The sequence below is a fragment of the Paralichthys olivaceus genome, chromosome 15 (genome assembly GCF_024713975.1).
Source record: "Paralichthys olivaceus isolate ysfri-2021 chromosome 15, ASM2471397v2, whole genome shotgun sequence".
In the NCBI taxonomy this organism is placed as follows: Eukaryota; Metazoa; Chordata; class Actinopteri; order Pleuronectiformes; family Paralichthyidae; genus Paralichthys; species Paralichthys olivaceus.
The window spans coordinates 15,805,679-15,830,323 of NC_091107.1; the positions used below are offsets into that span (position 1 = coordinate 15,805,679).

The following is a 24,645-nucleotide window of genomic DNA, read 5'->3' on the forward strand; positions in this document are numbered from 1 at the left end:
TCATTGCCCATAAGTTCTCTCCATGTCCATGTGCTGTATATATTTCTGCTGAAGGCATTTGATGTGAATACTCCCACCATTCTGGATATGTTTAAAGTAAAGAGAGAAATCTCTGCTGTTGTCAGGGCAGTAGAAACGAACACATGCCTCCCCATCACAGTGCTCCGTGACAGTCTTGTCTCCAGACACTGTTTTGTAAAAAGAGCTGCTGGTTTTAGAGGCGGCGGCTGGTGAAATCATGGAGGGGAATATATGAGGATGGCTAGAGGCTGTGAATTGTTCGCTCGCTGAGTGAAGCTGCTTTGCTGGACTGGCTTGCAGACCTCTGTGCGGCCAGTCCATATAAACAGAATATTTATTTAACCGTCATCTTGGCATGTGGGACTCCTCCAGCTCAAGTAAATTGCCGCACATGGATTTATTTTGCTCTCCCTAGTCGACAGGGAGCCAGGCTTCCAATCGTGTGTAAAACTTTCCCTGTTTATTGATTAGTTGGTGTATCGATTCAGGGGAGCATGTCAGTGGAAGATACTGTTGTTAGCTTGCTGATTAAAACATTCTGCCACTCAGCTATTCACCATGGATGAGCAATTTGAAATGTGTTTTTTCTGAATGCTAAAAATGGTATTGTTTGTGTGTGTGTGTGTGTTTGTGCTCGGTCCTATCTCGTGATGACACATGTCTTGCCCCATGTTGTGAGTGCCCACACTGAGCTGTAATAACACACCTCACTGCGGTCTGAAATATTCATAGCCAGGTAAGCCCATCACTCCGAGTCAGTCACATGGATTCCTTATTATCACCCCCTTCTGCGCTCCCCCCAGGTCACTTTATTCCACCTGCCTTTTGCTGCATCCCTCTCACTTCTCAGCTCCTGGCTGCTCCTCGTGTAGCCGCCCAGTGCCGAGCTCTCAAAATGCCACTGTCCCACTCTTTATTGAATTTCTTTTTATATTCCCCACTGGTTTTCAGACAGGGTTAGCACAATTCTTTGACATTTAGGATGCATGTTTAATCACCACCTTTATCATTTATTTATTTATCATCAGTGGAAATCTGGGAGATCCTTGTTTGTGATGCATCTCTGCCGCTGGCTGCTGCACACTAAGTTTCTATACTAAACATTTATTTCTGATACTTTTGTGGTTGACAATTTTTTTCTGCAATAGCCATTCATGTATATACCTTCAGTAAATACCTATTTTTACAGCTCTTATTATTGTTGGTGGTGGCAAACATATGTGAATTCATTATCCTTTCAGTTGTTACATGGCTCAGGTTTTGTGATTTGGAGAGGTGGAATAGATGAAGTGTTGTGGAGCACAAATACAACAGCAAAAGGTCCATTAGTAACAGCTGGGAGCTCAGTGCATTTCACATTGATGTAAAATAATCCAGATAACATGACCCAACATTAGTGATACATTTATACCGTTGAATAAAATCACATTTCATGAATAATGCTGTTACAAAACATATTTTAAGCCCCAGTAGAACATGATCCCTTATATATGCTTCCTGGATCCAGTATAATTGAGTGAACCATATTGTAACCTGTTTATCTGAAAAGAGTCAGTAAGTAATAATAGTGGTTCATTAGAGTAAGAAAGACCACCTCACACTACTGTACATCAGTGGGTTGACCATTAATCACTGGGGTCATTCATTCGATCCCTTACTCCCATGTGTTGACGTATCCTTGAGCAAAATCACTAAATCGCTCCTGCTGTGCCTCAACTAGGCAAATGATTATAACTGATTATAAGCAACAATAGAGAGGAAAACAAGCTTTCTTTTTAAAAATCTTTCAGAACATTTAGAAAGCAGGTAAAAGAAAACATCAATATCTGCTCCTCTCTGCTGTAAAAAGCTTTTCCTGGCCAAGGAGCTCTCATCACTCTGCAGCAGAAGCCGTTGAGAGAGGTCTTAGTCAACCCGCACCAGGTCATGGCCTCAGCCACCATCAGCATAACTCTGAATAGAAAACATCTTTTCTTTTTCTTTCCATAAGGTTATTTTTACTTATCTATCCTGTTTTCATTCGCTTTTCAACAACACCAATTAAACCTAGCATCTAACCACAATCCCACTTTCTTTGCTGGAGGGGCCGTGAGTGAATGGACTTGCTCAAGGGCACGCAGACATTTCCTGTTGAGAGAGAGCATTCCAACCTGAACCAAAGTGCCTCCTAAGAATCTCTAGTAATGTTATCATTTGCATTTGCTATTATTGTTATACAGCTGGTAGTTTGTGCGGGAAGAAAGCAGACACTGACGATAAAACAAATTTTTTTAATCAAATAAAAAGGAAATATTTTACTTTTTTAACTATTTTATTTTTCCTTTGTTGACATGTCACATGCATGTTGGGTTTTTATGTCAATTCCATTAAAGAAAATCTCAATTTCAAAAGAGAAAAGTCAAATGAAATGATTTGATGTATTTTCTATCCTACATTTTTCTGAATTTCAATTTTTAAATCTGAATTTATTTCAAAGATCTACACAGTCATGTTCTGAATCTTACCATCATGGCAAAGTCATGATTACAATACAAGAAAGGAGCCCAATGGCTTTTGAGGTCAAAACAAGTTCAGATTTGTGAAGAATACAGTGTAACCAACGATAAATCTGAAAATACGTACCTATATTGAAGCTTAAAACTGAAGAGACAACCCGACAGTGGTCACGGACCCTGAGCTATTGGTTTGGACGTGTTAGTGAGAGGTGCTGCAGCCCTTGCTGACACCTCACATGCAGCAAGACTGACAAAGGTGAGAGTTAAGCATCTGGAGAGAGAGAGAGATGGGAATAGAGATGCAGACACAACCTTGTGAGGGAAAAAAAGCTATGATAGAGTAAAACAATGTGTGTGTGTGTTTGTATAGGACCAGCAGTTTAAACATGAACTCAGACATTAAATACACTGGAAATGCCATTCTGTGTTTGCGGAGGGTTCAAAGTAATTTGTAGTGACTGATATTTAGCATTTGGCTTTAACTCCAGTTTTTTTTTTTTTTAAATTCACAATGACCATAGATCTCTAGTTTAGAGCTGTTAACAATAGAGTACACTGAACAGCCCACAATCCAAGAACCATTCATTACCTTGAACAGACCTTTACTAAAATGAATGCGTCAAGAAAATACAAATTCAAATGCGCTGTTCAAATGGTACATCAGTTTCAGAATGAAATCCTGATCAATAATAATAATAATAATACAGTTTTTTGTCAACAGCTGTCAGTCAGACAGCTGCAGTTTTTCAAGATGATCCGTTTCTGGACAATGAGAAAGTGGAATGGAATGATCACCCTTCCTCCTGGACATCTGGTACTTCAGAAACACTTCAGAAAATGCTGTATTACCTCTGTACAACCGTCATCACCACCCTCAGCACAAGTGCACTACTACAAAAAGATGATGGGAAATGAATCATCTGACTCTAAATAATTTGTCAATGGGGACAATCTCCAGCAGTTACCTTTTACATATAATGAATGTAGATCATAAGATTATAATATTTAAATGGCTTGTTTATAAAAAAAAACAACATATAGATATATTTATATATATTTATTGTTTATATATGCTTTGTGTCAAAGTTGTAGTGTAGCAGTATTGCCACTGATGGTTTGCACTGTCACAGATACCAAAGGTTAAACTATATTGAAATTTAGTCAACACTTCCTTGTTTATTGTTATTATGACATAGACGTGTATAATTTCTGTGTCTGTGTGTGTGTGTGTGTGTGTGTGGAGAGAAAAGGCGAGCGACAAGCACACCTGGAAAGAACAAAGGAATTCACAGTCTGCTGCAATAAAGTAAAACTACCTTTGGAGCCTTCTCCTTAATAATGAACATGGACAATATATATATATATACTGAAATGTTCTAAATCTTTTTTTCCATTTTAATTGAACAGTTGTCTTAATATAACAATCACATCCAAATGAAATGTAATGGTTACAAAAAAGGAGAGAAAAAAAACCTGATTGTCAAAATTCACCAACCACCTTCCATTAGAAAAATTGCTAATACCCTTTTGCCGAGAATAACAGAACTTTCCCATCATCAAAGCTGTCAAATTTGTGAGAGCTGAACAATGATTGCTGGCTGGAGACCCCCCCCCCCCCCTCTCTCTCGTGGCAGACAAGGCTTTTATGGCTGAAAGTGGAAAACAGCCAGTGAATTGAGGAAGGTGAGGCGAGCAGGCAGCGAAGATGAAAGGTGAAGCCAGAGTGGCAGAGACTTGCATTTCTGTGACTCAGGACCTTCAAGGTTTAACAGGATGTCACTGAACCAACACAGCCCAATGGACATCTGTGTGCCATGAGTGTGTGTGTGTGTCGCGAAAGCCTGTAAATGCGTAGGTGGGGGCAGATGTGTTGTCTTGTGCAGTCACCTGCCTTTATCCTCACTTAACTTCTCATTAGGGGCTCATGTGACATAAGGCGGCAACCTGTGACCAACTGGGCATTGGTATATGGGCAACGCCAGTAAGAGGGCGTTGAGGGGTGGGGATCGGGAGGACGGAGGTGGGGCTGTTTGTGTGACTTGTTGTCACTTGTCAGGTACAGCGGCCACTAGCCTTGAGATACTTGGCTGTTGTCTGCGAGTGCTTTATCATCTTGATAAATGCAGCCTTGGAGCGGTGCACTATCAGCATGCTCAAAGGCATGAGACACACTCTGACTAATGAAAAGAGAAGGTCAAGGAGAGGGAGGGGTGTGTAGTGAGAGGAGGAGGAGGAGGAGGAGAAACGCTGAACAGAAATGTGGATGTAAAAGTATGGGACAACATGTCACACACCCCTTGAAAGGTTTGTGTTTCTGTGCGAGAGGGAGAACGATCATTTTCGAGCTTTGAATCAAGACTCATGTGTCGTTGTATCTTGCATGGTGTGTAGGGGCTGTTTGTCTTTGAGCATGTGTTACTGTGCAAATGCATGTTCTAGGCTAATGTGTATAAGCCCATCCAGCTCAGCCCTATTCTGTACTTATGGGCAGAAAACTTTTTTTTTTTAAGAATTAGTCTTTTTTATTTTTCACAAAAGACAAAATCTTTAAAAATGTTTGACATGGAATAGTGAAGAAAGAAAAATTAGATTACTGCGCTGACATAAGACATAAAAATACTTTGTGAGGCCACCGTGAACTTTGGCTACCAAAATCAAATCAGTGAATCCACAAGTCCGCTTGAAGGTTTTACCAACTTACCCAAACATTCCCTGAGGTGCTCTTGAAATATTGCTTTCACAAGAATGGCACAGAAGGACAGATGGATGGAGGACGGACAACCTGAAAACATAATGCCTCTGGCAGTTGCCCGCCAGAGGCATGAAAAACATCCAAAACCAGGGAAGACAAAATATCGGAAGAAAAACATAAGCAGATACATTTATACATCCATACAAACAAACTAATGTATACATCAATATTGCCCAAGTGTATATTAGAAACAGTGTTGCGTCAAATGTTTACAGCTCTAAAACCAGGGACCCTGCAGGAAACTACCTGTCTCTGCCAGGTTTCTCATAATTTCTCACTTCACCCTTTGAAAACATTGATCGTGCCACATCCGTGCCACCATGATTATAATTACATTTGACAAGAGAGGTTACATTAAGTCTCTTGTACCTGTATTACCAAAGACATACTGCGTCTATCTCGAATGTTATTACAGCAGTTGTTGAGAATTTCCAGTCCAGGGTTAATTTTGGAGTCGTCAAAGTGACAGCGCTGAGCTTGGGAATCCTTTCAGGCTCATTACCATAGTCCACAGAATCTATTGGCAGGGCCCCCGCATGACTGGGCAGACGATGCTCCTGCCTGGTTGTCAGATAGAGTCAATGATCTGGGGGGTTAACAGATGATGCTCAGTCTTTGGGGTCACATCCACTGTATTCCCACCATTGAAACTGCAGACAGGGCAGAGTGAGCACAAACAAGCACAAACAGGCAATTTTGGAAACCAGGAAAACAGGGGCAGCTGAGAGAAACGTTTCCTCCCTATGCTTTAAGTTGTACCCAACAAATCCATGAAGCAGTTTGTGAAATTCATAATTTCGAGTCAAAGGTCAGGTGGAGCTTGATAATACCCCCGCCCCCATCTTCCTTTTTCTCAGAAAGCTTTGAAATACTGTTGACTGCACAGTTGACTTGCTCTGAGGGAGCTCTTTTCCAATGTTAATGAGGAGCTCGCAATTAACTGGGCTCTAGCAGGAGGAAGTGCAAAACAAAAAAAGGGGGTGGAGGTGGTCTCAGAGGGGGAGTTCAATACAAAACCGCAAGCTGCACTGAAATATTTATGCTTAGCATGGGCAATTTAAGAAGAAAATTGATATATGTGGGGAAATTGGGTCCCTGAATTGGCAAAAAGCGATGATGTAGAGTGGATGTGAGTATTTATTCATTTTAGGCCTTGAAAATAAATGATTACATAAGCACAGTATTTGCATTTTTGTAAGGACCTGTATTCTAAATGAAATAAAAACCTAAAAAGAACATACAGACAAGAGGTTTCTTTTCCCCTGCCGAAAACTGACAAAGCTTCAAAAACATTCACCAATGTGTATTTAAATAATATTGACGCTGAAAAATCCAATATCAGTTTTCAAGCAAGTGAAAATACAAGAAAACAGTTATTTTAGTAAAATCAGCATTGTGTTTCTTCGAATATTCTCCAAAATCACAGGTTCTAGCAATCATAAAAAAAGAAACTCTTAGACAGAATCAGTGCTGTTACAGATTCACAATCTTCAGTAGACAAAACGCACAATAGCACTTGCTGTTGTGTTCTCTATGATCAGAGTTCTCTGAGTGATTACTACAATTTTATGATTAAAACTGTTTGTAGCACTGCTGTGGCAATGACGCACGTTTTCCTGACAAACAAGTTTAAAATCCGCCAAAACCTAAAAATCCACAAAGAGGAACGATCAGCTGAGGACTGAGTTGCATCAGAAGAGAAATGGTCCCCAGATCTCTCCTCCCCTCAAACAGCTGAAGTCGCAGCGGCACACAGTCTAATGCAAGACAGATAGCGGTAAATAACAGAGAGCGGTGAACAGATTTCAGGACAGTCCTCTAATTGGAAGTGTTGGCTGAAAGGGGTCACGGCTGTGCACTGCCAATGTAATGCACGTTGATTAGCCCTGCATGCATTTGTGAGTCCTGTAACTGTGATACTGTTGTTGTCTGTGACTGTAATGTGGACTGTAATTTGTGGGTTATAATGCTGCGTGGGCAGGGACTCATTGATAGCATTTGGCACAGAGCCTTTGCTCGGATGAGGCACTTAGCCGAGCCAGTCAATCTAAATATCAGATCGCGCTGTGACTCAGTAGGAGTGTGTTTGTTCTCCTGAACACGCCACGTAATAATCAGGCAGTCCTTAGCCATCTAATGAACAGTCATCATAAGATGTTTTACATAATACTGCCATATAAGATTACCTTAATGCTTGTACGGCCTAGCCACTGATGTGTGCCTCATTACCTTGGGACATTGGTCATTTCATTTCAAGAGTCTGATTTTCATTAACTGCTCAGCCCCCCTACCCATTAGCAGAATGAAAGCTCGGCTGCAACCATCTGGCTGCCAACTAGACCTCAGGGCTGCTTTATGGCTCCGCTGAGCTTCACTAAAGGGAAAGTTGTACTATTAAAGCGTTTTTTTTCCAGCGTCAGGCCGGAGGGAGCACGGGAGTGATGCAAGGAAAGTGTCCCATGCTCGGGGACAGAGAAATGAATTTAGAACATATTGATAGAAGAGACGGAGAGAGGCAAAGTGAGACAAAGTCAAATAGAATCTGCAAAAAAGTTAACATGAAAAAGAGGAAAGGAGACAGAGAGGATAAAGGAGATCAAAATGAATGTGTGTGATGACAATGAGAGAGAAATTCCTGAAATAAAATATCTGTTATTCCAGGCAGGAAGTTTCAGGCCCAAAGGTGCGAAAGAAAAGTGAGAAATTCATCCATGGATTGATGATAACAAATCCCACATGGCTTACGGTTTAGTACTGCATGTGCAGAACTCAGGTGCACAATTCCACTGCTTCCACTATTTTATTTTTAGAATGAGTGGTCCTGTTCTGAAATAGTATGTGCTTACATATACTATTCCAGTGTTTTTTTTATTTTTTTTATCATGTTTCACATCCCTCATCTCTATTCTTTGCCTCTAATTACATTTGTTTTGATGATTTTTTTTTGCTCTGTCTTGCAAAAACAGACGTGTCTGTGAGCACACGTCAACCTGATGTATCGTCCTCCATGCAGGTGACAAGAGTGCAACACAGCAGCATAGACAATTCTCTGTAGACTGTCGACCATTTGGGAATTTTATAGCCTGTGCACCACTTATGTTGAAATTACTAAGTGGATGAAAAGAATGTCTGTACACAGCAATTATTTTACTGGCTATATTAAGCCACCTTTGATATAACAGACTAATATGACCCAGATAACTAAAGGAAGTATAATGATAAGCACAGTAGGCAATACTTTTTTGATTATGCCAATGTCATAAGGGGCGAGAATGTTTATACAAAATTATCTGACGAGTTATATCTGAATAATTACTTCTGTCAGACTGGATGAGGAGATTTTTAATTAATTAAAAGCACAGCACTCTGTGAAGACGACTTTGCTGGCTAAGACACTCTTTGATAATTTACCTTAGTCTGATGAACTCCTCTTACAAGAGCAATGATGTAATATTGATTTTTCAGGAGAAATCACCTTTTCACTTATTTAGGCTGTGCAGGGAGGTCAGAGGTCACAGCAGAGGCCCTTGAAGCTTGTACAAGTTCAGTGCTGGCTTTCTGCTGACACAGGAGACTATACTCCGGTTATCCTCAGCATTTGTGTCTTTCTTTGATACGTTCTTGTCATTTCACCAGCTACTGTGCTTTACTAGTTTTGCTTTTACTTTTTTCCCACTTTATTCATTAAACTTGTCCTTCAAGCACTGGGCAGCCATTACAGTATGTCGCTGGCAAAGGGATAGAGCCCTGCAACAGAAAATGAACTTAGAGATAGGACAAAAGACTTGACCTAAGACATCCTGCAACTCAGCTCATGATTATTTCCAGCACCTCAGGCCTCGTCATGCAGACTGGGAATGTGATTTAATAAAAGACACAAAAAAATATATGAGTCAGCTGCTTCCCCGATTTCAATAATGTTCACTCTAAAGATCAAACATTGGATTTCTGTACAGAAGACAGATCATTCAATCTACCGTTCTGTCTTCTTATGTTGATATTAAAAACATGTTTGTCTCCCACGTACAATATCTCAAAGCCTCTGATGGATTACTGTGCTTTATTGTGATAGACCCCTCGCTCACCATTGTGTCCTTTGAGGCCAGGGAAAGACTGAGAAGAACTACAATGCCAATAAAACCAATGGATACATCTTAATGATAGTGTTAGTGCTAAGCAACCCACAAATGGGTTGAGATAATAGTTTTCACTTTAAATTCTCTCTTTTCTTTTCTTTATTTAAAATACTGTGCTCAAATTGTTTGGATTTGACTTTTAACAGTTCTTCCTATTACTCTGTAACATTTGTGTTTGCGGTGAATATGTGAATTTCTGTGTCACACTGTATGTTTCACCTTCAGTCCTTTCATGAAAAAAGACATTTCTGAAAAGGGATAGGAGGGAAGAAAACAGTCTGTTGGTGTTTGTTGTGATGAATTAGCACCTCTAGATTCAGACATTCCTGAATGTATCCACCTCTTCTGTACATCTGACCCTTATAATGCCTGGAAACAGTTCATAAATATGAAAGAAACACGTTAACCAGACGACTGTATATTTTAAATAGAGGGTTTTCCCTCCATCCACGAACTTACAGGGGGCTGTTCCCTGAGCTGACGCTAGGAGCTGTCCGCGGTGCTGAAGCCTCGGCTCCTCTCTCTCCTCTCCATGTGTCGCCAGCTCACAGCGCCAGGAATCCGCTTCACTGAGCGTCCACGTTACAAAGAGACCTCCGCATTTCACTTGATTATCCTCGACTCTTTTCACTCTGCCCATCGTGCAGGAAGTGCGCCAGCAACCCGCGCGGCTCTCTTTCTATTATACAGCATTTACAATCCTCGCTTTGCTTGTTTTTCTCCCCTCTCCCCACGTTATTGTTTATTCTTTTTAAGCCCGGGAAGTATATATTTCTTTCTGACACAAAGACGCGGTGTGCGGCTGCACACGCGAAGACCGACCTCGACTTTCGGAGTCATGTGTGGGAGACAAGACTGTCAATTCAAGACCCTACTCGCGGTTTTGGTTCTCGCTGCTGCCGTGGGCAAAACGCATGGGCAAGGTAGGAACTTGGGGTTTTCACGAAGGTACTTTGTGTTTGGATTGTTCCTTCTCTCAAACTGTGCAAGGCGAAGCTACAGAGCTAAGTGTTGGGCAATGACACCAGCTTCACGACTCGGTGTTTGTGGCTGTATGAATAAAACAAGAAATGCTTACAAATCTATATTAAGTCAATCTGATGGTTAGATCTTACAATAAGGTGTAAAAGAGAAACCACAATAAAAGCAAAAGTTGCATGCCACAAAGATATCTCCACATGCACACACATTATGAAATACCACTTTTTTTTCTATAACCACATAGATTCCTCAGATATTAAATTCAGAAGCATGCAGGAGCTAAATAAGAATCGTTCCTCCTTGTGGCTCCACACTGCACACAGAGTATATGACTCGTTAGAAGTTATAGATCCTCACATTTTGTCACTGGATAAAATGTGTTTAACAGTCAGTTATATAATGGTTTAGTGTTGATCACAACTTACAGCACTCTTCAGAGCTGCCTCGAGTGCACGTACACACAAACACACTCACAAACACACATTTAAACATAGATGCAGCTTGAAGACAATCCTGGGGTAAAATAATACTGATATATCCAAGCTCCATATTTTTTTAAATCCACATTCAACCTAATGTGGTCATTTCCCCGGTGCCATTCTTATTTATTTGCTGAAACCCTCAGAGTAAACACTCAGGGAGGATGACTTGTTTGGGCACTGAGGTCTGTGTGACAGACGGTGCTCGGTAATAAGACTCTAATCCTCGGGAATTGCTGAAGATTATTGACCAAGCTGTTTGACACAGTTGAGTGCTTGTGGGAAGCGGCCACGGATCCGTGCACAGTAGCCTTGTCCTAATTATTTCTCTATTGTGCCCTCTCTTCATCATCACTATAACTACGCTTTTTTATGATTCGACTTGTCTGCAGAGTTTTACAATCAATGTACAGTTAATGAGAATGTACAGTAAATCTCATTTTGTTAAGATAATGCACATAAACATGAGTCACACCCGGAGGTAGTGTACAGTTTGTCCACTCTGCTGAACATAAGTTATATTTCTATGTAGTATATACGTATATGTATGAGCAGGGTTAAATGATAAATACAAATTATAATTTGCACGTTTGAGAGTTTTTATTCACACACTTGATTTGATCACAAGTAACACACATTATATCACATTTCGTTAGCATGAGGTGGAATCACTCAGTACCAGCCGAATGAATGCCTCTGTACGACCTCTTTCGATGAAGCCTTTTATGAAAGCTTTCCGTTTTTGCATTGAAAATGAACACATTTATGAGAACCGAGTGATTTGTAAACAACACAAGAACTGTGAAAATGAATTGATTTCGCTGGGGCAGTGTGAGTCGTTAGTTGACATCTCAGCTGCATCCCAAAAACTGCTGTTCAATTCTGTCGGAAAAATTATTTCACACTATCAAAACATCTGCTGCTGGAATACCGTGGTGAAAGAAAGGTGCCACGTTTCACAACCTCAAAGTACAAATGATTTGTTGTATAACCTAAAAGCCCCAAAAGACATTTTACATACTTTAAATGTTTAATTAACTTATTTAAGTCAACACACACTCATGCAGCAGTGAAATATGAAGTAGTGCTTAGTAGGAGGAGATGTGTGATCTTTTATTTTTTAATTCTTGCAGGTTATTTGCACATATCCCAAGAAAACACCTGCATGGTTCAGTCGCAGCTCGAATCTCTAGGGAGAGGAAAAAGAGCGCCGTGCATTTATTTCTTTAGAGAAAATTCTAATTAAACAGCCCCATTAGTGAATTCTCCGCTGATACTTGGCCAGGAAATGTTCATCTCTTTGTAATCCTCCAAGGTGGGACATTTAAAATTTAAATTCTGATAGTTTTGATGTGTTGCCATAATCACTTTCAGATACATGAGTGAGGGTGAGGGAAGTTTAGGTTTACAAGCGGTCTCACTTGTGGCACAGTCTGTGAATTTGCATCAATTTGCTTCAGTGTCTTACTTAGCGTGGGAACACAAACACCCATTGACTGTATCTCACAGTCATGAGCATGGAAGGAACACAGACGTTTTGCAAGAACTTCGAGAACCGTGCCATTATTTTCCCATGTGCACCGAGCAAACTATTGTGCGAAAAGAAAAACGTCCCTTTCAGTAAACCGTTCTTATTATAATTACAGCTTCAGAGGGTCATCAAAGGTACAAGCAACTGATTGTTCCCTCAACCGTCGGGGTTTTTATTTTGCATTCATGTTGCGTTGTTTCTTACACTTGCTATTTGCAGTGCAAGATCAGGCTGCTTTTGTTACTAGGGATTTCACAATTGAGATTTAACCGCACATCGATTGTGACTCATAAAACACTCATTTCTAAAAGCTGATTATATATTTTCTTATGTGCCGTGCAACTGAAGTGTTCAGCATCTGTGAAGATTTTTTTTTTAACAATACCAGTAGGCAGGATTGTTTTATTAAAAATCTCACTTGCTGAATGCTCTGTAGATATTAACTTGGAAAAAATTACAACATTACTGTTGTAAATTTCCTCTTTGTTTTGTGAATTATTATAGATTACATTGGCTTCAAAGTTTTCATGCCTTTTCAGAGTCAGGGAAAAAGTAGATGGATTAAAGATTTATTAAGGAAAACAGTGTGCAAGAAATACAGTATTTAAGACTAAAGGCACAAAGTACAAGTTTATGATGGATAATGTTGTTTTGCAAATGCACTGGTGGAGCCTTTGTTGCATTTTTCCTTCACATTAAAAACAGGAGGTCATTTGGGGAGAGAGAAGGAAAGATCATTAAGTCTGATCAAAACCTCACTGCTCTTTATGTTCGACTTTAACTGCAACAAACAGAACAAGAGAAAAAAAATCAGACCCCTAAATCTGGCTTTTCATGAGGCACCTTTATTTTGTTGTCCCCGACCCTGATGTTTTGTAGAAATGTCAAAGGGACTCAGTGGTGAATGTGTGGTTTCCTTATGTCTACACTTCAGTTTGGGGATCTGTCATCGCCCTCATGAAGTGGTAACTATAATAAAACATATTAATTATATTTTGATATAAATGAAATCGGCATTCATTGCATTAAAAATGTAATGTGTTTGTTGTGAGGTATGTGTTGCATGATTAATAAAGATTCCCAGCAACTATGTTTCGAGGATGTGATTTCCAAATTCATTTTTCCTAACAAGTCATTAGCATTAGTGAGAACGCCACAGGCATTTAATTATCTCACTGCAAATCTCTGAGGGACAAAGTGACAAAACTTTTTATGAACATTAACTTGCACAGACAACCTAAAGGCAACAGCTTCAAGTCGTCACAAGCTGTATCAATCAAATTTAGACTCTGCTTTAAGCATGTTATCAGTAGTAGCAGTTACTTTCACAGGAGTCTGGTACATCAGATTCTATCTCAGAAAAACTGGAGGAACATATACTGTATAAATCTTCAGACTCTAAGTCCAAGTTAGTGTACTGAAACTAAAGTACATTCACTTATAATAATTTTTTTACAGCCATGACTCACAACACACTATGTTGTGATGTTTTCAAATTGTCTAATAAAAACCTGACAGATACTTAATGGCTAATCATGTGTCCATCCATCAGGCAAGCCTATCGTCTTTATGCTCAAACATTAGCTTCTGTTTATGTAATGATCTGGGAGTTTATGAATCCAAAATCTCCTCAAGTCTCTGATTTGGATATAGGACCAGGAAGTAGCACTTCCAAAAAGCCAGTTGTTTTACCACAATTAAAGGCCAAGGGGTTACAGGAGTGGCAGATAATCTTGAATGAGCTGAACTGGAGAGATCAGGGCAAGGCAGGGAAGGAGGCCCTGTCTTCAGAACCCCAGGGATTGAGACTGAACCAGGACAAAACCAGATCTGGAGCTCAGGGAAACTGGGATTAATCTTTAACAAAAAATATTGGGGATCAAAGTTTGTCATGACACAAATACGACTGTAACAGATCTAATGATGATAGTGTGTAGGGTCTGGGGCTGTGTCTCAAACCATCCAATGATTCTTACTTCACTATATAGTTATTTCTGTGTAGAGGATTTTATACTGAGCTCACCAGCAAAAGAAAAAATGCTTTCAGAGACTTGGTGCATTTGCTTTGTGCCGGTAATCACGTCACTGTCACAGGATTATGACAACAACAACGTTGGCCGGTGGAAAATCCCAAAGTAAATTTCAAGTGTTTATGTGACACTTAGTATTAATACCATAGACTGTATATAAAGATGAAGACTTTAAGGTAAAAAACATGTTGGATGAGAATCTTTCATTAAGAAATAAACTAGTTTTATCTCAGTTTGTGCCGTGATGTGCTGCTCTGCCCGCATTTACTTTTCAAAGTCAGGTCAGACTGTTCCTGCTGCCCACACTCCTATCATCTCTCTGCCGCAAGCGCAATGCATGATGGTATATCGGTTGGACACTACTTTTCAAAATGAATTGTGGGAAACAATGAGTGCAATATATAAGGTGTAAAAAATGTCAGTAAGCACTTGGACAGCACTACAAAATGGCTCACTCACTATGTACTGCCCTGTATAGTGATTAGTGAGGGATTTCGGACAGAGTCGGGGTCTTTATACTGTGGAGACCAGGATGATGGGATGATTGACAGCAGGTGAACTGACCAGGAGGTGGGACAGACAGGAGAAAAAGTGGCAAACTGCAGATCCTGAAAGTTTGTTGTTTAAGTTCAGAGGATTAATGACTCATTTTGTACAAGACATCATAATAATATTTGACATATTATACTTATCATTTATTGCAGTTTGGATTGTATCAAACAACCATTTATCTTCCAGTTCATATGGAATCTTACTGTAGGTTTATGACCCTCAAAGGTGGAGTGAGCGATTCTAATCCACTTCATGTCACATTCAGTGAATATCTCGTCATGGTTCTCTAACTGTCTGCCACAGGGGGCGTTCATCCTTGTGCACGAGGGCAGGAGGGAAGATCGAGGAACATTTCAATCTGGCACATGCAAACAGAATTTAAAAAGCGAGAAGAAGCAGTGTGAGGCGAGTGCATGGAAGAAACGTCTACTGGCAATGGCACAATGGCAACACGTGTCATGTGTTACAAGGAACAAAAGCTGAATACGTTTTATGATCTCAGGGCAAAGACCTGCCTGATGGTCGGTGAGGCTTCCCAATGGTGAGATCACATTGTTGTCTGTTTGGTCCGACGACAGTAAAGACTTCTCTGAGACTTTAAAGACATGAAGATGGATGCAGGGGTTGTTTTTTTCGCTTGCCAAGCCAGAGACATTAGTTTGTATTCATAAGAACATCTCATAAACATGAAACTTTACAGCCTGGCTGGCTTCAGAACGTGATGACTGCTATGACTGCAGGTATCTGGCGTTTGCTGAAGTGGTAGTAGAGTGGGTAAGTGATGTATTGTTTAGTGTTGTGGTGCAAGTGATGGCTTTACAGTTTAGATCAGAGATGTTGGTTGTCGGAAGATCTATTTTATTGGCAGCAGTATGGGTTACATGTGTTATTTATGGTAGCATAGTAGAAGAGCATGTTGAAGAAACAGTCAGAACAGTGAAGCAGGATGAGTTGGATAAACCTTTAGAATGGCTTTGCAAATACAAAATAGAATTGCACTAAGTAGAGTGCATACCTCCAACAGACCTCTTAAAACAAGCTGCACTAAATTCCACAGACTCATAAATATCAGTTTTTTCCCCGTCAGAACAGAAAAAATGTTTTTCCTGCAATGTAAAAAAAACTGCATGCTTTCACAAAGATAGGTGAAAATGTGTTCAGTTGTTTTTGTGTAATCTTGTGCAGAAACACACACACAAATATCATTGGCAGAGGTAATAAACATCGAGCTCTCTCTGCTCTACTCTGTTGTGTTTTGGATGCTGCGTTTGCTGCCTTGGTAATTCAAAGTCATGAAAAAAAATTCGAACAGAATCATTCACTCCACCTTCAAAGTCTAAACAAACTGAAATACACTTTACCATGAAGTGCTGGTCTTGATTCAAGATTAATGCAGGAAGAGGATCATATTGAATCTGCACCACTGAGAGTGATGGAGATAATGAATCCACAGAAAGGATGGAGCAACATTTCCTCGCTTTTGTATTGACACCTGTTTTTGCTTCAGCGGAATGAAGCTCATTTCATGTTTCGAACTACCACTTTGCGTGTTCTCATTTAACGCAATTGTGAATCTGTCTGTTTGTCTCGCTATCATTAGAGGTCACAGCAGCAGTTTTCTGTTCCAGAGCTGGAAGTGTTGCTCATGTTCACAAAAATGAAACCTCCCGGGATCATGGCGCGCTGGAAAAAAATGGAACATCCTCTAATTCTAGGGGAGGTATCAGAAATCATTCAACACCTGTTTGTTAGATTGCCAGTGATTAACTCCATCAAGGGCTATTCAGCATCTGTGTGCTGTCATAATTAGTTTAACTTTCCCAAGGCCTGTCAATGGTAAATGAGAGTCATTATGCCAGAGTGGCCCTCTTCAAGGCTTGGCGCCTGCCTGCCTCAGCCCCTCTCTGTGCCTGTCTCGGTCTCTTTCACTGCCTCCTAGGTGGAGCTCACAGCTTGGCTGAATGCGACTCATTTTCAACTCTTCATGTGCAAATGCCTCTCCCGCTCCGCGAGACTGTTCTATGCATCCTAATTTGAGTCATCGCCTCATATATTTTCCCCGCGTTTCAAAAGTGTGGAGCTTTATTTGTCAGAGGGAAAAAAGTTGTATTTCTGTGAGGATCTTTATGGATTTCATTACTGTTTTGCTTGGAATTGTTCACAAACAGCTGGTTTTACTCTATTTAGGAAATAAATCTTTGTGTTGCCACTAAATCTGAGTAAGTAAATCACAGTTCAATCCTAAAATTCAGAAGATGTGAAGTGATTAGACTCATATTCCCCATATTCATAGTATGTGGCAGCTTCATCTTTCAAAATCAGACCATACAGTGAGAAAATCTGATATTTTAATTCATTTTCATTTTCTAAACAACCCATCAGCCATCAGGCAAACAAATACACACTGCTCAGAGTCACCAGTATGACAGATACAACTACAGCAAACACTAACACACACTACACACACACAACAATGCATAATGCACTTCATGAGCTGTTGTAATAATGTTCACCGTGCAATTCTGCTGCTGCAGATCTTTACACAAAACAAACGTGTATAAACATGTGTATGTGCATATGCATGCACGCATACATGACATGTATTTATATAAATATATCATAAGATAGATTTATGTTTAATCTCTATTTCTTGTTTAAACTTATTTCTGTGCTATTGGAGGCCCAGAAAAGTCAGAATTGTATGTTGTGACAAATTTTGCAAATAAAAATAAAGACCCCTGAATGTTGTAAATCGGCAGTCTATAGGTATGATTTGCTTGAATATTAAAACACTGAAATCATACTCACTATCACTACTGTAATTACTGTTATTAATACTCCCACGCTCATTACAGTGCTGGATACTCATTTAGCAGTTAAGCTATTGAATCAGACAACAGATAATAATGTCCTTTTCAAATGTCACTTTTTAATTCCTACACATGTTAACACAGAGATGACAACAAGAGTGCAACTTGATATGCTATTGTACATTTGGTCTATATTCTATCACAGGTAAATTGGAGTTTTGTTATTATTATTAAACATAGTAAATGCTGAAGTACTACCTGTTACAATAAAGCAGTCAGATGCTGAGAGGAGAGTGGCTTTTTCTTGATTTCCCATTTCCCACCCTGTTTGTTTATTCACTTTGACAGTTTGGATAGACCTGAAATGGGTTCTTCTGTTTAGATAACTGCGTCAGAGGTTCCTGTGTTTTGTCTCAACACAACAATCTCTCCGGAGATTTATAGTCACACGTTTACAATGAAATTGTCAACATACATCGTCGGCGGAGGAGGGAAATTGTCTCTGCTTGTGCCAACGACTGTGGTCAGGCATCCAGGGAGGGCAATGGACTCGGAAACTGGTCCTGGTTAGTCTGTGGTGGTGGCAATTTATTCTGAATGCAGACTACCCCTCCAGCAAAACCCTAAATGAAACTGTGCCTGCCACTTTTTCAAGGCTGAACGTCCCCGGCTTACTTTCTACCAGCTTTGCCTTTGGCCTTGCACCTTATCGATCGTCTGGTCGCACACTGAAAAACAAAAAACAAAACAGTTGGCGTGGTTAGGCTCCCCCAGGCCAAGCCTCCTTCCCGCACCTTTCACGCTCTGCCTGGCTGTGAGCACACCTCCCTAATCAGCACTGGCGTGTTTTGGGGCTGCAGTCGGGATGGCGCTCTGAAACGATTAGGCCTGGCGACAGCTCCAGCTCTCTTCCACCTCTTCTCCACGCCAGATCCCATCTAGAAAGCATTACATCTGTGGCAGTGGAAAGGCTTATGTTAGGTCAGAGCGTGCAGTGTGGAAAGAAGCAGGTAATAGGCTGTGTAATGTGTTGAGGGGGGGGCAGTTTTTAGTATTCACAGTTAGTGCTGACCTCTGGCAGGCTGAGCCACCCCCACAGTAATTTCCTCTGAAAAGATGTAATTGAATTCATCAGGATGAGTAAACATATTATAAGTAGCAGAGAAAGATAACAATGTTGTGGATAGATCAAGGAAGAGGATAGCAGCTCTGCGAGTAATTGAAAATGGCCAAAGACAAACACGAGAGGAGAAAGTGTGAAAGATGCTGAGGAAAGTTATTACATTTGTAGTTGGAGTGTGTCTGCTTTTCACTCCTATGTGCTCTCACATTATGTCTTGATTATATTTCCAATGATGAATGGTTTTAAACAATACTTATTATAACATCACCAAAAACAAGGCAGCAGAAAATAACAGCACTGTCTTCAAAGCTACATCCACACTACTACTTTTTTGGGATTTGAAAAGTAACCTCGGAAAAAACCTCGAGGCTGCGTTTGAGTCTGGATGTGCAGAAACTGAGATGTTTGGAAACGATGATGTCGACACTTGCAACCACTTCCTGATTGGGTCTTTTTGGTCACCAGGTAGCCTCCCAGAGGAAAACAACAAGCGTCAGCCTTGGCTGCCCGCGTAGAATGCAGAGCATCTAATCTGTCTTTGCTGACAGCTTTGTGCAGTTAAATTCTGCATTTTACAATGATACAACTGTTTGCATACAAAGGAGACAAGCTATTATATGAGCAATCGATCATTTCCGTGTCCAGCGGGATGCGCATGCCTTCCTGTTTACACTGGCACACGCATGCCCAGTATATCTGAGCGGTCACCTGATATGCATATGTGTGGATTAAAACTGATAAGGTGCCAAAATGCTGATGTGGATAGAGATTTTTTTTGCTGCCTTCAAATGAAAACATCGCATGGGTGTAGTCAAAGTCACTGGCTAAAATGAATCAGAGCATAACATCCATTCCTGAGCATTTTCACAGTCTTCAGTCCAGGCAATACAGACGCAGAGAGGAGAGCTGCCATGTGACAGCGAGCCTCTGTAGTGAGACACATTGAGGCAATGTCCCAGAGGACCTTGTCTATAATTTTCACGTTCTAACATCGACCGCCATCTTCAAAATATCGAACGTCAGTCCAAGCGACTGCCGGGTGGTCGGGCAATTGTCTGTCAGTTAAAAGGCAGACCCTCCGCCCCCGCTTCCCTCTTGCATGGGGAGCCAGCTCATTGTGGCCGTTCTCATCTGTCAGAGCAGTGGGATACTTGCCCATAAGAATGGACTACTTAGCAGGGCTCTGTGAGACCATGCCATTGATTGCCGGACTGTAGCTCTTAGTGGTGAAAGCTGGGCTGTGCATTTCTGACATTTAGATCGCATGTGACAAAGAAGTAATGTGGCTTCCGATTGATGGAAGCGAAGCTTTGTGAAGCAGACAAAACCTTTCACTGCAACATAATGTGACTAGAACGCTTAATATCTGGTTTAGTTTCTTTTTCTTATCAGTTTGTAAAAAATATATAGGCTGACCAACTGAAACACCTTCGACAGGTGTGGATGGATTTCCATTTCTACAGTCTGACTAATGAAACCTTCTTAATTTTGTGACCCCCCCCCCCGACTCAATATTGATTCTTTTCAGTGAGATATCTTTTGGCTGCTACTGTTTGGTGAACATACCCATAGTGTCCAGAGGATTAAATTTGACCATTCAGAATCGCTTGTTATGGTTTTGAGTGAACTGTCTTGACAGCTTTAAGATTTATTACCATTCAATTTGAACAACCATCATTAACGCTTTCCCCAGCCTGTCAAATCACCAGGTCAGCATTTCTCCAACAATTTGTTTTTCAGGCAGATATCTGCAAAAGAAGGACTTTCCCATCAGCCTCGGCTTGTGATTGAACTAATTAGCTCTGCCAAGGACGTTTTCATCTTTATTTGTTTGTTAGTTAGCAGGATTATGCAAATACCACTAACACTAAATTTTAGAGAGTGAAGGAATGACTAGGTTTTGGTGCTGATCGGGATAAGGGGATCATCATGGAGACTCTTGTCATAATCTCTTTGTGCCCGTCTCTGGAGTTGCCCATCAACATTATTGTCCTTTGCGGACACAGCTGAGAGAGAAGAGGCCTGCAACTAAATAGTTTTTTCATGATTCAACCAATCTGCTATAAAGCAGAGACACTGAATGATTGACTGGTGGATCTTTCATTTTTCATTTATTTTGCTTCATTGTCTGAGTAGCACTGTCGTTATGTTGAAGATCCTAAAACTTACTATTAGGAATAACTTGGATGTCCTAGCATGAGAGAAATCCTGCTTTTGTTTTTATTTTGCATTCTGAACTTTGTGAACTAATTCATTTGTACTGTGGGAGTATCACCGGTAAACACGGTAAAATGTTCCTCTCTTCCATTAAACTGCTTATGGTTTTGCTTTTGATCCATCATTTTATGTGAGACCGTTAAATTTGCCTTGGAAATGTGTGTGCATATTGTTAAACCTTTCCTCTTGGTTGCCTTCTTGTTGTTTTGGGGCTGATTTGCTGAAGCCTGTAGGCCCATGTATCCACAGAGCATGATGTAAATAAATTAATTGGTTATTACTCAAGCATTGCACTCCGCTGTAACTTTCTGTAACTTTCCCTCTTTTCTCCCTTAACTGAGTAAAGGGTTTTATGACACGACATTAGTAAAAGGTCAACCACAAGAAAATGAACTGAATTTACTTTACATTTCATGCTGTTGTTTTATAGTTGCATCTATAGTCTACATAGTTTTTTATTATTATTCTAGTGTGAATATGCCATAACCATTACATAATATTTAAAAATCCTTATCAAACGCCTCATTTGACCTGGAGATTTAAAACGTAGCTCGACAGCTTCAGGGGGGAGCACATATTCAGTGTGTGAAGCCTGGCTCTGTGTACTTTATGGGATTATGTGTGAATTATAAAGGCAAACAGAGAAAAGGAATTCTGACAGTAGAGGATGAGCTCTGCTGGGCTTCGGACAAGGTCTTTGACACAGTTTGTCTGTGGCAAACTCAGGAGCTCAGGAGGCCAAATGATTTTCTTTGTAATGCCATTTGTAGCAACAACTCCTGTGATTCTCTTGTGTATAAAACATCGAAATTTGAACATAATTGGAATAAAAAGACGGAAAATGTGTCCTTCAAATACTGTAATTTAAATCCATTATGGCCATATGGAGCAAATCACTAGTTTGAGAAGACATGCCTAAGAAGTTTCATAAGTAAGAAGTTGTTTTCATGTGGTTATTGCAACATGCCTGGTAAAACAGTATTATCAATCCAGCAACCTTTGTAGAAACCCACGTTAATGTCTCACCAGGAATAGTGATCTAGTCTGACCGTTGTCATAAGAAGATTATTACGTCCATTTACTAATCCTGTCTTGATTTCTCAGCTCTGCAGGGCTTTAATCCTCAGATCATAGTGTTCACCACTCTGTTCAACTGTTGTAGCATGAAGTCGTTTTTAAAAAAAATCCACAGTGAACAACTGAGCAGGTCTGGATGCTTAACATAGTGAAATATTTATATTACATTAGTCATGATTCAGTATTTGTGGTGTTAGTAAATGTGGTATATGGTGACTCAGCTGCTTTGTGAAATAACACCTTCATCTGGAATCACCCACATTTATTTAGCTCAGTTGAAACAGGCACTCTCTTGTTTTCAGGTTAGCTTTGGGTTGGTGTCTTTGGAGCAGCAGGAAAAGCACATGACAGCATTTCTCAATCTAGGCCTGTGAAAGACTGGTGATCTGTCGGGGGTGTACACCACCTCTCACCCATGAGGACTGGCCCCAGCCCGCAAAGGATAGAGATAATGGATGGATTGATGTGTAAATCCATCCCAGCATAGCATCTACAAAGGGAAACAAACCAGATCCCAATACCAATGTGACCTGCCATGCTTTTGAGAAATGCACAATTTCGAAGAATATATGGTTGTCTCTGTATACTCCATTTCATCTCTCATCAACAATAGAAAATACTTAAATCAATCTCTTGCCCTGGGCACCTGCCCTCTTAATAGTATATATATTTATTTTTCGCTATCATTAACACATCTCTAGTTTCCTTTAGTGGAGGCTGTTCTGCAGGAACAAAAAAAATCCAGATGTTTATCAGATGGCAGTATTGAAAAAGGAGAGAACGTATTCCGTGAAAGATCATCCAGGAGTATTTTGTTTTTTGAACATGTGTCCCCGTTGCTACCAAACACTCATACGCTCCTTGAGTTTTTTTCTCCATTTCTGTTGCCGCATTGTGCATGAAATGTTCCACTACAGCCAGATTACAGCTAGGACAAAAGGAATAAATCTGAATTCGAAACGTGCAGACAGCTGTTGAAATAATGACTTGGTGAGACCTCCAGAATATAGTGCGTGTCTCTTATTACATCTGCACACTGGGAGAATGTGATTTTTTGGCACTGGTGTGTGAATCATTCTGAATTCAGAGACAGATGGAGGAAGATGTAGCATTAAAGTTGTAGATTTCATTGAGAGGAGTATCACACCTTCAGCTGTGGGGGTGTATCGTGTTTTCATGGAAAGGTAGCAGGTTAGAAACAATTTGAGAAGGAGGGTGCAGAAGGGAGAGCAGTTACAGAGAAGAGGTCAGAAAATGAAGACAAAGTCGTGGGGAATCGTGTCCCCTTAAATGCTTTTGTACGAATAACATCAGAAACACTATTTTGTCGATGCTTTTCATCCAAAGTGACTTAACAAAACCAGGAGAGCATACAGAACTCCACACTGCTCAAAATGTTTATATTCATGAGTGTTTTCATTCTGAGCATCCAGACAAGTGTCATGTTATTTCATGCCTAGGTGTACACAATAAGGAGCGCTGTTGGCAAATAGCCTGTCAATGTCAGTGACCATTTCCGCTTGAAGGTGACACGCTTGTGTTTATCTGAACTTATTATATGTCCCCGTCACGGCGCTTTTCTTCTGGCCGGTAAACAAATCTAGACAAGGTTTTAGCAAAGCTGTGAAAAATCTCATCAGAAAAGTGCACCACTTGGCTCCAGTGCAATTACCTTCTGTAAATGAAGCTCAGTCTATCTGCCGTGGCGCTCGCCCTCTGTGCAGGCGGTTTCGCACATACACCGTGTCAACAAAGCGGCGCGGGGCCCTGCCGTTCAGAAGGTGCCAGGCTGTTTACCTTTGTTGCTGTGTGGATTGATGAGGTGGCTGAGGCAGAGGCGGGGGCATGATGAGAATAGTTGGGAGTACTACTGTGGAAAGAGGTGTTTCCCCCTCAGAGGCGGCTAACTGAGTTTGACAAAGCTGTTTCTGCTGAGAGGCTGCAGGGACGCGGCTCTGGCCCAGATCCAGGAGCCCCGGTCTCTGCATGTGGACGCACATTTGATGTGTAGCGATGAAAGGTTATGCAGAGACAGGAGGGAGGAGACAGCCCCCAGGAGTTTGAGAGTTTGAATAGTGTGAGTGAGTATACCAGAGAGAAAATACAAAAATGAGATAATGTATGGTCTAAATTCCAGGGCAAATCCATATCTGAGATATTTACTAAAGCTAACATTTTGTCCAAGCCAGAGTCAGTCAAGATATTGAGGGATTTCATTCACAAAAGAACATCAGGGGGAAAAAAACACGATAACTTATTGATCTTCCGCAATTTAACCTTTAAATCTGAGCCAAGAGAAGACTACACAAGTTAAATTAAAAATTAAAGTCTGGATCATTCCTCACTGCCCTTCCTCTTTGTACTTAGATATTCTGATTTCTACCTCTGTCCTCTGGCTCTAACACATTCTGTTTGAATGTATCTGTCTCTGGTTAGATTGT

At 40.5% G+C, this 24,645-nt stretch overlaps 1 protein-coding gene across 3 annotated transcripts in view; it reads left to right on the forward strand.

Annotated features, from left to right (window-relative positions):
* The first annotated feature begins 9,912 nt into the window (after window positions 1-9,912).
* Window positions 9,913-24,645, forward strand: part of LOC109628338 (seizure protein 6 homolog) — an 82,556-nt gene continuing 67,823 nt past the window's right edge. For 2 of the 3 annotated variants that reach the window (XR_002202646.2, XM_069509974.1), the window contains exon 1: window positions 9,914-10,327. Coding sequence is in view for 2 of the 3 variants with exons in the window: in XM_069509974.1 (XP_069366075.1) it covers window positions 9,937-10,327 (391 nt within the window). In the remaining variant the exon portion in view is untranslated. Of the gene's footprint in view, window positions 10,328-24,645 lie in introns of all 3 variants that reach the window. The other variant, XM_020085408.2, reaches the window with a different exon arrangement.